General features: G+C 45.4%; 1 protein-coding gene across 3 annotated transcripts in view; it reads right to left on the bottom strand.

The window, feature by feature from the left end:
* BIRC6 (baculoviral IAP repeat containing 6) overlaps positions 1-18,254 on the bottom strand; it is a 295,572-nt gene that overhangs the window by 5,867 nt on the left and 271,451 nt on the right. For all 3 annotated transcript variants that reach the window (XM_029060209.2, XM_029060223.2, XM_029060216.2), the window contains exons 70-72: positions 16,142-16,303; positions 14,584-14,661; positions 5,120-5,308 (exon numbers count right to left, since the gene is read on the bottom strand). In XM_029060209.2, the coding sequence (XP_028916042.1) occupies positions 5,120-5,308; positions 14,584-14,661; positions 16,142-16,303 (429 nt within the window). The remainder of the gene's footprint in view (positions 1-5,119; positions 5,309-14,583; positions 14,662-16,141; positions 16,304-18,254) is intronic.

Here is an 18,254-nt window from a genome sequence, read left to right as displayed (position 1 = left end):
GCACTGTACTAGGACTGGTTAGCGTGGAGACAAAACCAACAAGTGAAGCAGCGTGGTTTAATGGAAAAGGGGCCAGGCCTGGGAGCCAGAGAACCGGGGTTCTGATCCTGGCTCCGTTCACATTTCTACCATGTCTTCAGGCAATCGTTTCACTTCTTCTGTGCCTCATTTGCCTCATTTGTAAAATGAGGATTAAGACTGTGAGCCCCACGTGGGACATTGACCCGGCACATAGTAAGCGCTTAACAAATAACATTAAAGACATAAAAACGACCGTATTCAAACCAGGAAGCAAGGATTCATCTGCCAGATTCTTTTCTCCAACTTTAGTTAAGTTCATGGGTTGGGTTTTCTTCTACAGTTTGAAATTCCTCGATTTTTGGCAAGCTGAACTTTAGGCTCCTTGGATACTTTTCACTTTCCTCTTCTGCCCGCAGTGAATTAGGTTTCCCTCGGACCCTTTTACTGCACCAGTGGTGAACTGCACTGTCATTTCATTCACTTCAGAAGTTCAGACACTTAAAACAGACATCAATTTATAAAGGTCATCTGGGGCTCTGAGTGAGTGAATTCACTTTTCCTGGGCAAAACTCACTGTATCTACCACACCTAAACCCCCTTGGATGTACCTTACTTCTTTTTTACTTTCTTAGTTGGCTGACTTCGATGCAGACCCAATAAAAGTCATTAAGAAGACCTGAGGTTTATTTCAAGGGTAGAGAAAAACAGAATGGAAGATAACAGCTAGTGTCTAATAACGGTAACAATTTTAAAAAATGGCATTTGTATAGCACTTGCTATGTGTCAAAGCACTGTACTAAGTGCTGGGGTAGATGTAAGTCAGTCAATCAATTTATCATACGCATTGGTAGCTTTCCGTGTGCAGAGCAAATGGGGTTCCTAGTCTAAGAAGAAGAGGTATTTTATCTGCTCTACACTGTCCGCTGCTTGGGGGCAGGAAACATATCTACCAACTCTATTATACTGTACTCTCCCAAGCTTTCAGTACAGTGCTCTGCACACAGTAAGTGCTCAGTAAATACCACCGATCGATTGACTGCCCAAGGTCAGACGGCAGGCAAGTGGCAGAGCCGGGACTAGAACCCGTGTCTCCTGACTCTCAGTCCTGAGCTCCTTCCACTAGGCCACGCTGCCTCTTCATTGAATTGCCTCACTCGTAAAGGCCAAAAGTACAGACTAGAAATTCAGAATTTCTCGGCAATAACTGGTTCAACCGGCTTCCCTGATTCTCTTCCTTCTTGGTATTAAATCATTTTTTCTCTCCCAACTCCGAGAACATGGCCTTGTGGACAGAGGACAGGATTATGAGTCAGGGGATTACGGTTCAATCATTCATTCATTCAATCGTATTTATTGAGAGCTTACTATGTTTAGAGCACTGTACTAAGCGCTTGGAATGTACAATTCGGCAACAGAGACAATCCCTGCCCAATGACGGGCTCACAGTCTAAAGGGGGTCGGGGGGAGATGTTCTAAACAATGCTCTGCTACACTGAGATCTCAAAATTATTTAGCTCCTCTGTGCCTTGGTTCTCTCATCCATACAAAGGGGATAAAATACCCAATCCTTTCCTCTGACTGTGAGCCCCATGTGTGACAGGCATTTAAATCTAATCTCATCACTAGGTTACTGAGGCCCAGAGAAGTGAAGCGACTTGCCCCAGGTCACACAGCAGATGAGTGGCAGAGCCCAGATTAGAGCCCAGGTCCTTCTGACTCCCAGGCCTGTGCTCTTTTTCCACTAAACCACGCTGTTTCTCAGTCACCTAAGTTCTAGATTCTCCCGGCTATGTCCTTTCCCACTTGGCCCTTTCCTCTGAGGGGCTGGGGTTCCGGGCTCTCGGGTGCACAGGCCTCCGCTTGGTCGAGTGGAGAGAACTGCCCGAAGATGAGCTGTCTGAGCTCCCCGCAGCCTGCTCCAGAAGCTATGCAGCACTGCCATCAATCAGTTGTATTTACTGAGTGCTTACTGTGTGCAGAGCATTGTACTAGGCGCTCGGGAGGGTGCAGCAGAGCAGAGCTGGTTGACACGTTCCCCTTCCACGAGCCCCACCGCTGGGCCGCAAGGTCTGGAGGGTGGAGGGTTCAGGAGCCACTCTGGGGATGTGGGTTGTGTGCCCGGGGCCGGTCTAGAAGCCCTCATGTGGGCAGGTCCCGAACCCTTCCTCAGGATCCTCTGGATGGAAGGAAGCCTAAGTGCCAAACCTCAAGGCCAAGGGCGCCATCTGAAGCTTCTGCCCCGGGGCCGCCTGGCATTCTCATGACAGGTTGGAAAAAGCCAGCCGGAACCGGTAAAACCCGGCGGCAGAGGGCCATCCCAGGAAGATTAGTACATCTGCCCAGGAGCTCTGGATCGAGGACCCCAAGGGGGCACGGTGGCGGGGGACCCCCCCGCCCACCGGCTTGGGGGCTCACAGAGTTGCCTGGGTGAGGGAGTGGACGTGGCCTCCAATGCCGGCCCCAGCCCGCGGCTTAGCCGGGCCCAGCAGCAGGGAGCCTCGCTGGCCTCCGGGCGGAAACGCCAACTATGTTAAATCATGCCTCTCCTCGCCCCGCCCTGGCCCACTCGGCTGTTCGGGAACAAGGACACGAGTCCCTCTCCCCCCGATTCTCACTGGCAAGCTCAAAAGGAAGCATTTAAACCCATTACTGCACGGACGATCTGTTCGCCCCTCAAATCAGGGTGTCTCATTTGCGGGCGTTCCCCTGATCTTGTAAACCAAGGCCTTCCCGGTGCTCGGGGGCCCACTCCATCGTACAGAACAAGCACTCAGCAGCAGGGGTATATCCTGGGCACCAAATGACGAGATCTCCTGGAGCTACTCAACATTTTACGGGGAATTATACAATCGCGACGAGACAAACGGTAATCAAAAGAACCACATTATTCAACTCACTCACTTTCCATGTAAGCGTGCTGGGTATTTGAGCAAACTATCTCCTTATACCAATGGTTCTGACACGGTTGGGTAAGATTACCCCAATTGTTTGATGAAAGGGAGAAACATCTACACGGGATTCTGTGGCCACGTAAATACAAATGTCCAACCTTTTAGTCTGGAAACTCAAGGGCAATAACTACCTTTTACCTATTCTAGACTTCCCCAAGCACCCAGGACTGTGCGTCCTACAAAGTCAATACTATGTAAACATTATCGGATAAATGAATACTGAACTGTAGACCTAAACTACACTGTAAGCACTTTGTGGGCGAAGAACTCATCAGGTGCTCTACATAGAGTAAGCGGTCAATAGTTAGATTCCACTGATTGATTGAAATCTGCCTGCTAAGCTACAATGGTGGAAAGCAGCATGGCCTAGCAGAAACAGCAAGGAAGACAGAAGGACTTAAGTCCTAATTCTGGCTCTACCACTTGCCTGCTGTGTGACCTTGGATAAGTCACTTCACTTTTCTGGGCCTCAGTTACCTCACCTCTAAACACGGATGCCCATATGAGACAGGGACTTTGTCCAACCTGATTTCCTTGTATCCACCCAAGTGCTTAGTACAGAGCATATCACACAGTAAGCACTTAACAAATACCACAATTATTATCATTATAGGCCTGGGTTCTAATCCCGCCTCTGCCACTTGCCTGTTGCACGATCTGGGGCAAGTCACTTAACTTCTCTGTGCCTCAGGTCCCTCGTCTACAAAATGGGGATTCATTACCTGTTTTCCTTCCTATTTAGATTAGGAGCCCCATGTGGGACCTGAATGTCTTGTATCTAGCCCAGCGCTTAGTACGGTGCTTGACGCACAGTAAACGCTTAACGAAAACCACAATTATCACTAATATTACTGTTACTAAGCTTTCTTCCAAGCAGTAGACCCATCGATTCTCAGCAAAGGATTTCCAATGTAGCGCCAACAGTTCCATGGCTGTAGGAAACAACTTGGAGAAAGAGAACACGTCAGGATGCAGTTACATCAGCGAGCGCTGCTGAATTAATGTGACATGGCAGCCGAAAAGGACAATGCTATTTTCGGCCCGCGAACCCCAGAGCGACGGGCCGGCGCTCCAGAGGCCTGCTGATGCAGCACCTGTGATGGGGTCGAGGCTGGGCAGCCCCACGGGGGCAATAATCTCCCGAACCCCAGGAACCCAGGAACCCAGCTCGCTCGCTCGGTCAACAGTCTCACTGCAGCCTCGTTCCGACTCTCTTCTCTAAGGGTTGACGTCTGGGGAGAAGGTTATTTCCTTCGCGTCATCATGAGCGTGCCACTGCTCACGCAAGCAACCCTCTACCCCCGCGTCCCTCCTTCAAACTGATCCTGCTGGCGGCAAGGTGCAAGAGAAGTGCTGACATTTCTCTCGGCGAGCGTGGGCAGGGATTCCAAGGGATTTCATATAACCACTCGCACTAGGAAACTGCCGGGGAAGAACTTCTGTTTTGTAAATTAGCCCAGAACTGAAAAAAGGCCTTTAGAGTGCAAGTTCCTATTTTCACAGAGCCCATGGGGCCTGGTGCTGTAAAGAACTATAAAGCTTTACCAGCCCCTGCGCAACTTGTTGGCACCGGCTGGCCTAATGGCTAGGATGCGGAGGTCAGTATTCTTCCCTATTTGCCCATGGCAAGCTTCTTGGCCACAGGGCTGCAACTGCTCAGAGACTCCCTTACACATCTCTCAACTCGATGAAGAGTGGCCTTTTTGTCGGTCTGTTTCAGGGCGTTTAGGGAATTTTCTCTTGCCGGGGAGACAGTGAGACATACAACCAAACCGGACACAGAGTTTCGATGGCTTTTTCACTTTGCTTTCAGTGGGCCCTGGCCTATGCCTTGTTTCAATCGTCTTCCGGGAAATGGCCGGAGCAAAGACTTTTAGGATGCCTCTGTGGAATTACAATCACCCCCCAAACTATCGATCAATCAACGGTACTTACCGAGCGCTTACCGTGAGAAGAGCGCTGTACTGAGCGGAGCGCTGTATTGAACGCACGGGAGAGTACAACACAACAATAAAACAGACGCATTCCCTGCCCAGAACCAATCCAATTCAGCAGGGAGGACCGTCAAGGCTGAGCTTTTTGTCCACCATCTGTTGGGTGACCTTCAACGGCAGATGATGGCGTCCCTTAAATTCCCCAAGTCTCACCTCCTTGAAGCATGGAGAAGGGTTCCTGATCTGCTCTAGCATTGCCCACTTGACCGTCGCTTGTCGGATATTGCCGTCGTACTCTCTGGAGCTCTGAGTGCCGCTGGGGGTCCCCCGAGACCGTTCGTATCCCGGCTCGTTGAAATAGGGTTCGGCGACGAGGATCAGGGACTGGACGGACACTAACACCTGGAATGAAGAGCAGAGAGAACTAAGTAAATTAAAACAACGCCCCCACCCCCACTCGCTGATGGGCGCTTCATGCTGACCCGCGATAAAGTCAGCATCGGGTGGCTGGGTTACAGTTGGGGAAACACTATTTTTCATTATAAAAACACCCATCATGTGCTTATAAAAACATAAAAATATTTTTGTGCCCATCTGATTACTGTAAATTCTCGAATAGTCATGGATGAATTGGATGGCTTGGCATCCTACTTAACCATGAGGCACAGCGTGGCCTCGTGGAAAGATCACGAGCCTGTGAATCAGAAGACCTGGGCCCTAATCCCAGCACAGCCACTTGCCTGCTGGGTGAGCTAGGGCAAGTCACCTATCTTCTCTGGGAATCAGTTCCTTTATCTATAAAATGGGGATATGGTAATAATAATGATGATAATAATAATATTGGTATTTGTTAAGCCCTTACTATGTGCCGAGCACTGTTCTAAGTGCTGGGGTAGATACAGCGTAATCAGGTTGTCCCACTTGGGGCTCACAGTCTTAATCCCCGTTTTACAGATGAAGTAACTGAACAACCGGAGAAGTCAAGTGACTTGCCCAAAGTCACACAGCTGACAAGTGACAGAGCCGGGATTAGAACCCACGACCTCTGACTCCCAAGCCCGGGCTCTTTCCACTAAGTCACGCTGCTTCTCTAATCAATCAATCAGTGAGTGGTATCTGAGCACTTACTGTGTGAAGAGCAATGAAAGGCCAATTCCCTTTCTCCTTCTAATTAGACTTTGAGCCATATGTGGGATGGGGGCTGTGTTTGACCTGATTACCATATATCTTCCCCAGCGCTCAGTACTGTGCTTGGCACAAAGCACTCGATACCACAATTACTATGATGATAATATATTTGTTAAGCGTTTAGTATATGCCAAGCAACGTTCTAAGCGCTGGGGTAAATACAAGGTAATCAGGTGGCTCCATGTGGGGCCCACAGTCTCAATCCCCATTTTACAGATGAGGTAACTGAGGAACAGAGAAGTTAAGTGAGTTGCCCAGGTCACAGAGCAGACCAGTGGCAGAACGGAATCAGAACCCATGACTCCCAAGCCCGTGCTCTTGCCACTAGCCCATGCTGCTCCTTTCTGATGATGAGGCTATTTATCCATGTCCCCCATCAACAGCAATCTACTCTCCCAAGCGCCTAGTACAGTGCTCCGCACAAAGTAAGGGCTCAGTAAGTATCACTGAATGAGTGATTGGTTCCACTGAGGGAAAACCTTGACCCCCTATGAATAGACACAGTCTCGCATCTGAACAAGACTCTCAACTACTGTACCGTGTAGCGTGACCAGGCTACTGAGCTGCAATCTTGCAGCAAGGAATCTGCTAGGAGCCTTTTAGCACTCGATTCTTTTCTAGCAATTATCTTAATTCTGCCACTCTTCTTAATTGCTATGCAGCGTGACTTTCTTTCACCCAGTGGTTTAATTTTATAAGTTTTCTTGATGTTTTGTAAACCGAATTCCAAAGAAGTGCAGGATAAACTGAGAAAAAAATATTCTGCATTCACATTTGTAAATTACGTTTTCTTCTAAGAAATGAGATTAAAATCAGGAGCGCTTTCACTAAACAGAAAGCTGCTCCAATAAAGATCCTGTGTTAATTTTGATTCTTTTCCAAGCAAAATCTGGCTTCGGCAAAAGCTTTTCTTTGTCTTAACTCCCCGCTCTCCGGAATCTCGCACACCATGATTTCCAAATAGAAATCAAATAGGGAAGAGTATGGACCTGGGTGTCAGAGGACCGTGGTTCTATTTCCAGGTCTACCACTTGTCCGCTGTGTGACTTCGGGCCAGTCGCTTAACTTCTCCGTGCCTCAGTTTCCTTATCTCTAAAATGGGAATTAAATCCCACTCCCTCTTACTTAAACAGTGAACCCCATGTGGAACAGGACCTGTGTACAACTTGATTATCATTACCCCGGTGCTTAATAGAATGCTTGGCTCATGATAAGCACTGAACATCAACTACCAAAGGGCAATGCCAAGCAGGGGGTCCCCATCTGAGGATATAAGTTGGGAAAATAATATGGATAAAGCAAGTCAATTTCACTGTATCATACTGAAGTAACTCAAGCCAAGGACGGTAAAAGCACAATGTAGCTACAACGTGATAAATACCTGTCTACATCGCCACTTCTGACATTTCCCCGAAAAACCCTGCTTTCAACTGTTGTCTTGAGGGAATCGAGTTGCCTACCAAAGCTCCCAGGACCCATGGCAAAGATCCTCAATTTTTCTACTGATCCCCCTCTCTGCCTTCTCTCTGGCCCACTGCAAACATCTTATTTGTAAGAAATCAACCTTCCTACCGCAACTTTCAGTGAAGACACTTTACCTTTCTATTCTGCTTCAAAACACCGCTTGACTCCTGCCTAGCACTCCTACTTTTTAAGCCAAATCTGGAGTTCAGGCCCCGGGGAATCCAACTAACTGTGCTACAGTATACTCTCCCAAGTGCTTAGTAGTAGAGTGCTCTGCTCCCACTAAGTACTCAATAAATACGACTGAATGAATACCACTGGTTGATTTACCTATTCTCATCGGATAACGGGCTTCGGCATTGGCCTTGCTCCATCAGCCTTGCTTCCATCCCACGAGGCCTCTGGGCTGCTACCAAGGTCATTCCCCATGTCAATTTTTGCCATTTAGGCACCACTTTCTCCACAACACATCACCATCTATCCCTCTGATCCACTGCTGCCTATCACAGCCCTACAGCCCTCCATCTCAAAAGAGTGAGTCTGGAAGCCAATTCACCCATCTATACCAGCTCATACCACCCTATTAGATTGCAAGCTCTTCAAGGGCAAGACGTGTCTAAGAAAAAAGGTATAATCTTCTCTTCACGGAAGTCCAGCAATTCTCATATTAGAATGCCATTAGAAAATGATGGTCATTACTCGGCCACCAGAAACCTAGGCTGCAAAGGCTATCTGATACCTTTCTGGACTTGAACACAGCTACCAAGGTTATAGTAATAATAATAATAATAATGATGTTGGTATTTGTTAAGCGCTTACTATGCGCTAAGCACTGCTCTAAGCGTTGGGAGGATACAAGGTAATCAGGTTGTCCCACTTGGAGCTCACAGTCTTATTCCCCATTTTACAGATGAGGTCACTGAGGCACAGAGAAGTTAAGTGACTTGCTCAAGGTCACACAGCTGACAAGCAGTGGAGCCGGCATTAGAACCCATGACCTCTGACTCCCAAGCCCAGGCTCTTTCCATTGAGCCATGCTGCTTCTCGGTTTTCTTTTAAAAACTGCTAGTTGGGTTTCCTATATGCTGCCTGACAGTCTAGGAAAACTATAGGAAATTTAGATGGAGAGAAAAAGAGTGACAGAAAAAGAGTTCAACTCAAATTTTAAAGATGACCATCCCCTGTTATAACTTTTTAGAGTTTTCAATATCACCCTTATAAATTTAAATGCTGGTAATTCTTAGAGCTCTTTCTCACTTTGAGATTATGCTGTAAGACTTGCCTTGAATTCCAAACCTTCCTGTCCCTTCACCCTCTGAAGTATTGTGAATGCCCTGGATAGAGAGATTAAAGACTATTTCGATTTAACACTCTATTGCGTTAGACCAAGATGATTTGGGATGAATAGGGTGTGAAAGATAACACATTAAAATTTAGGCTGCATTTAAATATATTAAAAAACCTACATCAAATCTTTCATCATTGGTCTATTTGCTATTTTGCTGTGTACCTACATTTTATGCTTTTATCATGGTTTGAAAATATGCTTATATTAATAATAATAATGTTGGTATTTGTTAAGCGCTTACTATGTGCAGAGCACTGTTCTAAGCGCTGGGGTAGATACAGGGTCATCAGGTTTTCCGTGAGGCTCACAGTCTTAATCCCCATTTTACAGATGAGGTAACTGAGGCACAGAGAAGTGAAGTGATTTGCCCACAGTCACACAGCTGACAAGTGGCGGAGTGGGGAATCGAACCCATGACCTCTGACTCCCAAGCCCGGGCTCTTTCCACTGAGCCATGCTGCTTCTCTAATTGTCTGATCTAATCTCTTATACTATTTTGTTGTAGCTCCTTGTGGGCAGGGAATGTGTCTACCAAGTCTTTGTGATTCTATTTCTCACAGAGTTATATTGTACTCTCCCAAGCCCTTATTACAGGGCTCTACACAAACTACGTGCTCAATAACAACAATTCACTGATGCATTTTATAATATTCCCTTTGGAAAACTGTATTTTCTTTATCCCTTAACTCTATTTTTCATGGAAACAATTGAGAGTGCTAATTGGTTTAAACTAGTGACAGCCGGCTAAAAAATTTTATGAATTGACAGTGATCCTGGAGATTAAAAAGAATTCGGCTTCTCTCCTTTACTGAGCCCAGGAACTCAGGGAAATGCCAATGATTCTGCTACGCTGTGCAAAGCATTTCACCCCTTTAAACTTCTTTTATTTTTCATGCCACATTTGAATATTCCTTTCCATTTCATACATGGACTGAAAGAAAGGATTCATTCATACTAGAGAAAAACATTTTCTCCAACATCCATCACTAGCCTATTAATTACTTGAAAGAATGCTTCCCTGTGGGAAACATATCTCACTTTTCAAAGCCTCTGAAGTAAGCCTACCCAGAGGATGGATCCAGAATGTGGGTGAATACATGAAGAAAAAACTGCAAAGTGCTGTGATTACCAAGAACTTAAAAAGTACAACAGCACTTGATTTTGAAAACATCGGTTTTCGTGATAGGAAAAATCATGTTTCCCTACAATGCTGTAATGCTCAGAAAAGGTAATATGCAATTCAGAACAGTAGTGTGAAGCAAGAACAACCGGATGAAAAGAAAACACCTCAAATGGTACATTTTGCAGTCATTTCAAAATGCTAACCATCTGATTCTGGAAAATTATGCTATTTTAGTAGTCTTCAAATTACAGATTGGTTTCTAGTTTTCCTTTTTAACGCATACTAATGAAATAATCAAACGTTAATAATTTGCACGTTAACAAACTGAGTCTCTGCTGATCAACAAGTAACTTCAGTGAACATCCAATAAGAATGTGTGTGGCAAGAATGATTCATAGAGGACAAATGAACATTTTGGTTAAGTGGCAAATTAGCCGAAGTTTGAAACCTGGCATTACGGAAATTTTATATGACAATTTCCAACTACGCAAATCTAACTCTGATTTATGGGGAAGGAAGCTGACTTGGCCCCTGATGAAGATGGCACTGTGAAGGATGAATTTGCATTCAGAAAATCTTGAATAATGCAAAGCAGCTGGACACAAGGGTAGACCGTCCCCAAGCACATTCCTTACACCGCTCCCCTCACTTATCCCTCAGATATAAGACAGGACTGTCAATCAAACTTTAGACCGGCTACTTCAGGAACGCTTAGTAGAGTGCTCTGCACTCAGCAGATGTGCACTAAATACCACGTCCTGATTGAACCAACTTCTGGCATGACACATCGGCAACGATCCCTTGAAGATGACGTCGTTTATTCTACTCGTTTCAGTTTTGATAACTAGAGGGATCTAGTTTTGCAATGGAATAAAATACGATGAAACTTTCTAAGAGCCCAAATTGAATATTTTTTGAGAAAATACTAGGGCACAACATAGCTTTCTTTATTTACACAGAACGCTCCTAACACTGCTGTATTGTACTCTCCCAAGGGTATATACAGTGCTCTGCACAAAGTAAGCGCTCAATAAATACCATTGATTGATTGACTGATAGAACCCTGCTGTCACTCGCTAAAAGCTTTCCAGAAACCTGGTCTTCCAGTAAATGAGCTAAATTTGTATTACTGCATCTCTCTCAGAAGGGGAAGGCTTTCAAACCAACACATTCCTTTTTTTTTTTTAACCTCACATCCATCTATAGCATTTGGCATTTTCTATCTCATGACAGCCTATTTTGCCACCTGTAGTAGCTAAAATATTACGTGCAATGTAAGCAATGAATTCAGTAATAATAACAGGGATGACATTTTTTAAGCACTTACTTTGTGCCAGGCACTGTACTAAGTGCTGGACTTCAGTTTTTCTATGAAAGCTCCTTCTCCCTCCCCCTTCCCCACTGAGCCCTTAAGTAGTCTCATGTTCTTGTGCCATACCAAATAAATGTTCACGTTGGCCTGGTGCACGGCAGGAGTTAATGCAGAAAGGGGGTTTCTGAGTCTCCAGATTCCAACACATCTTTGAGTTATGGAGTTATGTTATGAAGCCAAATTATTATGCCTCCAGCAGTATAGAGATTTTAATCTAACCTGAGAAAATTCACTGCAGGCAAAAAGTTTTCCCCTTAATGTAAATACTCAAGCAGCTGGCTAATATATCAGAGCTGTGAAGGGGGAAATGTTTGCCCAGTGATATGGGGAAGAATTAATGTTTCTCTCTGAGTTTTTCACCTTTGGCCAAATTTGTAACTTGAGTATGTTGTGAAACTAGAGAAGTAGGGTGCCCTAATGGAAAGAGCAGAGGCTTGGGAGTCAAGAGGACCTGGGTTCTAATCCCAATTTGTCACTGGTCTGTGGGACCCTGGGTGAGACACAACTTCTCTGTGCCTCAGTTCCCTCACCTGTAAAAAGGGGATTCTTATTTTTGTGGGATGCGTTCAGCTCTTACTAGGGACCAGACACTGTACTAAATGCTGGGGTTAGTCGGGTTGGATGCAGTCCATGTCCCTCATGGGGCTCACAGTCTCAATCCCCATTTTACAGATGAGGTAAATGAGGCCCAAAGAAGTGAAGTGACTTGCCCAAGGTCACCTAGTAGGCAAGGGATGGATCCGGGATTAGAACCCAGGTCCTCTGACTTACAGGCTCGGGCTCTATCCACCAGGCCACCCACGCTGCTGCCCAATAACCGATGACTATCTGTTAACCTCTTACTTGGACTGTGAGCCCCATGTGGGATCTGATTATCTTGTATCTATCTCAGTGCTTGGCTCACAGAAAGCACTTAGATACCATTATTATTATTATTATTGGTTAAGACTCTTTAGGGTAACCCCAAGGCCACACACTACATAAGAGCATGGGCTTGGGAGTCTGAGGACTTGGGTTCTAATCCCTGCTCTGCCACTTATCTGTGTGACCTTGTGCAAGCCACTTAACTTCTCTGTGCCTCAGTTACCTCATCTGTAAAATGGGGATAAAAACTGTGAGCCTCCCTTGGGACAACCTAATTACCTTGTATCTACCCCAGCGCTTAACACTGCTTAGCACTGCTCAGCATATAGTAAGCGCTGAACAAATACCAGAATTATACCACAATAACCACCTCCATCCCAAACTGTCTCAATGAAATCAGTCACAATGGGGAATAATTATTCCTTACTTGTAGCTGGCAAAGGAGGGCAGGGAATTCAACCATTAGACTCTAAGCTCATTATGGGCAGGGTACCGGCCTACCAGCTCTGTTGCACTGTACTTTCCCAAGTGCTTAGTAGAGTGCTCTACATATAGCAAATGCTCAATAAATACCACTGCTTGATTATAAAATACTTCTGATGGAGCAATGCCCCACGAAAATGAATTTTCTCAGATACAGACTCTAGGGACAAAATGAAATCCACCTTTCTTATTCCAAAGACACAGTGCGAAATAAATGGGGACACACAACCGCCCCTGAAATGAATTAAAGAGGGAAGAGCTAGGTCACCATCACATCCAATACCGCTAAGCGAACTTGAAAGAGAAAACACATTTCAAATTGATTATCGATGTACAAAGAATTGCGGATCCTGAAAAACATGTCCATTACAGTATTTACCAATTCGACCAGCTTCCGTTATAACACCTCAGAATGCAAACAGCGGCAGTTGCTAAAACAACGGGGATCCTGAAAGCTACTCCAGAATTAGAAAAGTTGAAAATAAAAGGTACTAGGCTGCCTTCAACAAGTGAAAACTTGTCAATGATTTTCTATTTAATTCTTGGATGCCACTGGTTTGTCATTCGCGTGTGGGGAAGAGAGACACTGCTTAGTCACCCGTGCATATACATGAATAGAATCTCTCATTTCAGAAACGAGATAACTCCAAAAAAACCAAAAAAACAAAAAAAAAAAAACAACCCCAAAACAAACCCAGATTCAAATAATGAGGACAAGAAGGAATTCTGATTGCTTCTGAAGCACAGAGGCTTTGCAGAAATGGGTTTATGAGTCCCAAAAGCACTGCTGCAAGAATCCAAACATGAGATTGACAGAATAAGAAATCCACCCCAAGTTCTCTGAGCCCGGTCTGCCCCTGGCTTCCAACTGGTTCAGGATGACCTCCAGTCAGGTGAACACTTAGTATTGCAGCAGGTTTATTATACAGCTAAGATGATTTTTACTAATTCCCATTTATTCTTGAAAGCCTCTAGTAGCTTCTAATACTTGCCTCAATGTCTCAAAGCTACTTGATTCTTCCATGAGATTGCCTTTGGAGAAGGGCTCACCTCACCTAAACATGGCTTTGGAAGCACATAGCTGGCCATCCTAGAGGACCTCACCGTGGGCAGAGAATATGTCTACTTATTATTCTGTACTCTCCCAAGCACTTGGTACAGTGCTCTGCACACAGTAATCACTCAATAAACACAACTGAATGAATGAGTGAACAATCCCAGCCTATGCTCCCTTATACCACTGATGAATGACATGACTTTCTTTTTCAAAACTACCCTCTTGCCCTCTGACAGGACTGATACTATTCAATGTGCACTTCAAGTCTTACGTCGACAGCTGCTGGGTCAGCACTGGGTAGCCTTGGATGGGGTTCATTTATACTACTATCTTTTTTTTAACGGTATTAGGCGCTTACTCTGTGCCAGGCGCTGTACTAAGCGTTGGGACATATACAAGCTAATCAGATTGGACACAGCCCATGCTTCACGTGGAGCTCATGGTCTTAATCGCCACTCTACAAATGAGAAGCTAAGTGACTTGCCCAAGGTCACATGGCGGACAAATGGAGGAGGTGGGATTAAAACCCCAGTCCTCTGACTCCCAGGCCCATGCCCTTGCCTCTAGGCCACGATGTTTTGTCATTTGGGACCTCAAGTGAGAGGCGAAAAGGTGCGTCTATAGGTATACGCAATGCCGTATCCCGGTCAGGTCAGAGGGATCTAAACTTTAACAAGGTCTGGACTGTAAATACAGGGGTAGTACTAAAGCAAGATTTTCTCTCACCTATTGTATGTGGCATTCCGACAAAGCCAAAAGGCAGAATAAAGGTACTTACTTGCAAAAAGCTTGATGTCTGAGGATTCCATTTTTCCTCTGGTCTTCCGTGCCACGTATTTAATATGCTTAAACAAACCTGAAGAGAGACCAAGCTTTAGTAAATCACTGCACGGCAGAGCTGCCCCCAATCTTAAAATACAACAACCCAGAAGAATCGGCATGTGCCACACCAGACCGAACCCCAGGAGGCTCTGGCTGTTGAAATGCATTGGCATTTTCAGATAGGGACAAAAAAAATTAAATAAAATTTGTGTGGCATTGCAGTTTACTCCCACAGAAAGTGATAAACACTTTCCAAAAACAGCTCTCTGGGAGAGATTGCTTGGCTGTTAGGTTTGCAGGGAGGGGAGAGAACTGGGTTGGGGCCAAGAGGGAAGAGAGGGACAATGACAGGAGCCTTGTGGAGGTGGGAGGCTCTGATGGAGATATGGTTGGTGCTTTCTTGCTGGAGGGCTACTCAGCAACTTGAGTCTTTAAAGGGACGAGAGAAAGGTGAGCCTGGAAACACATCCTTGAGCTTAGGGTCGCCCTGGGTGTCAGTAGGCCCACGTATTCTATGTTGAGTAATTCCACTCAACACATCATTCCACTCAGAGCGTAGATGAAAGGATGTTTTGAGGATAAGAACTGAGTCACGGGGCTTGGGGAGTTTGGACGAGACCATCTTCACCCAAGTCATTCGGCCCACTTCCTAGAAGACAGACCCCCTTGTTACTGCAATGTTTCTCCTTCGGTGTGTTTCCTTGCCTCAAACGGCAGCAAACACCTTTCAATAGACTGATGAGGAGTTCCTCATAAAAAACCCACTCTGAAAAAAGGAGTTGAAATGACACCTCCATTTCTGCTCGGGTTGCGGGAGGATCTTTCCTCTGTTAGCTAAGGGGATGCTGGTGATGTGAGGGAGAGTCCCTCGGCAGAAAAAAGTGAGGAGACCTTTGCTGCCCTTTTGACAATCACCTTCCTTATTTACCTCACAATCACTGGGGACCACATGCTTAGCCCCAGAGGTGGGGGATGAATAATGGAGGCAGAAAAGGAAGGTGGAGGCAAGGTCATATACGGGTGCAAATATGGCGCCAAGGGGTGTCAAAGGCTAGGAGGCCGCAGAACCCAGATGGTGTTGGGAAGAAAGCCCCAGCCCCCAGAGGCCCCTCGCCAGGACTGCTGGGCCCGGTGGGAGGGTAGGAGAGGCTGACATTAGACTGTGAGCCCGTCACTGGGCAGGGATTGTCTCTATCTGTTGCCGATTTGTACATTCCAAGTGCTTAGTACAGTGCCCTGCACATAGTAAGCGCTCAATAAATACCATTGAATGAATGAATTCTTGTGAGCTTCCAATACAAGGACCTCAGGGCTATGGTCTCCGGGCTCTTTCCTCCCACGCCATGTTTCCACTCCTCTAGAGTCCATTGGCTGTGCCGAGTCAGCCCATGTCCCCGACATGGGCCCTAACGGTGTAAGGACGTAACTGGAATTTCACCTAGCCCTCACCTGCTGGAGGCGCACACTTGGGAAGAGCCCCCAACCAGGTTAAAGAAGGTTGCCAAGAACGTTACCTTGCCATCATTGTAAAGGTTTGGATTGAACCGCACACTGTGCCCGCCGGTCGTCTCCAGGTTGACAAGAGGGGGCGAATTCGGATAATCTTGTGGAAAATAGACGTCAAATTCAAAACACCCATTTGCATAAGGAGTGTCTGCCGGGCCGGTTATGAGAACCTAGTGGCATGAAGAGATGACATATTAATAGTTTGACTGGTTAAAATGGCCACTGGAAACTCTTCTGCTGGATTAAAAAAAATTGAAGTTAAGAATGCATCGCCAGTTTAAAGTTCGAGGAAAAAAATTAATTTATTTTTGCATCTTTTCTGTCCTCTGAAACAATTCTATCATTGTTCGATCGAACAAAGAACCACCACCCACTAGGAGGCTTTGTGATCATTTTTGTACTGGGTGAATGTTTTACTATTAAGCATTCCCATACTTACTGCTACATATTTTGTGGGTGCGCAAATCTTTTGAGTAAATATGTAATAATTATGACAATAGCAATAATAACAATACCCTGAATATTTACAGTGCTTTTGTTTTATCAAAGGGGCCTTCAAATCAAAGACCTCAGATGACCTCATAAAACCCTATGACATAAGGGGCAACGGGTAGTATTTCTCATTTACATGTTCAGAAAGTGAACCCAGAAAGGTTAAATGACTGACTCAACATGCCACAGCAGGAAGTCCAATTTCATCAGTACAAATGATTATTCTCCTCACGCTCTTCTCGCCCCTCTCCTCCCCTCTCAGATTCAATCTGTTTCCGACTCCATCCTCAGCCAGTTTCCCTACTCACTCCTGGCTGCACTGAAAACTGGAGATGCACTGTTACAAGTGGTACTTTCCATGGTACTTTCCATTTCCAGGAACTCCAAAATATGGGGCAAAGGAAAGGAAGGGAGGAAATTAATTTTCACACTATTTCCTCTTACTCAGTAATTGGCTCATGAAGGCCAAGAGGCTTCTTTGCGATGCCGAAGATTCATTGATGTGGGACGGGAATGAATACAAAAAATGTCCAGGGCCAGGACTTAGTACAATGAAATACTGTTGGTCAAGTTGCTGAGGATGACAATGAAGCATTTCTCTTACAGAGACTCTCAGGTGTTGAGTCAGTAGTGATGGCCCTGGCTTCCAGGAACAGCGGTGGTAATAAGTGTGGTAATTTTTAAGTGCTTACTACGTGTCAAGCACTGTACTAAGCCCTGGGGTGGATATAAGACAATCAGGTTCCATATGGGGCTTTCATTTGAAGTAGAACAGGTAATGAATCCCTATTTTGCAGATGAGGGAACTGAGGCACAAAATAGTTAAGTGACTTGCCCACGGTCACACAGCAGACAAGTGACGGTGCCAGGAATAGAAACCAGATCCTCTACCTCCCAGGCCTGTGCTCTGAGGATTTATGGATTAACCACTGATGGGAACTTTGCCCCCAGTTCCAGGAGAGGTTCTGTCCAGAAAGAAAAAGTCTTCTGTAGGAGCTACTACATCTTGCTAGAGAACTAGGAGAGAACATTCCTAGTAAGACATTCCTCCAAAGCCTTCTTCCAAAACAGGATTTTGCAAATGAACGAAGCCAAGGTTAGACTGTAAGCCCGTCAATGGGCAAGGTTTGTCTCTCTCTGTTGCCGAATTGTACATTCCAAGTGCTTAGTACAGTGCTCTGCACAAAGGAAGCGCTCAATAAATACTACTGAATGAATCTTAACGGTGAATGTCAAACCCACAAAATTCTGCAGTTATGATGTGCACAGGGCCTACCTCAGCAAGGATGATCTCCCATGTCTTATACCTATGGCTTTCATTTCAAAAATAAACAAGATAGAGATCCAGGACTCCGAAATAATTCCATGGATGGCCAAGGATGAGAGAAACCTGATTTTGGATTTTCAGAGCAACAATAATGACCTGTCGGGCTACAATCATATTGAACAAAAAGACAGATGACTGTCCCTGAATCTCCTCTTTAAGGCTTCAGTGGATCAAACAATCATCAATCAATGGCATTTATTTACTGAGCTCCAACTAGATGCAGAGCACTGTACTAGGCGCCTGGGAGAATACAAAAACAACAGAGTTGGCAGACACATTCCCTGCCCACAAGCTTACAGTCT

The sequence above is a fragment of the Ornithorhynchus anatinus genome, chromosome 1 (genome assembly GCF_004115215.2).
Source record: "Ornithorhynchus anatinus isolate Pmale09 chromosome 1, mOrnAna1.pri.v4, whole genome shotgun sequence".
In the NCBI taxonomy this organism is placed as follows: domain Eukaryota; kingdom Metazoa; phylum Chordata; class Mammalia; order Monotremata; family Ornithorhynchidae; genus Ornithorhynchus; species Ornithorhynchus anatinus.
The sequence above is the reverse complement of the archived record's forward strand: the minus strand, read 5'-3'. Positions and strand labels throughout refer to the sequence as shown.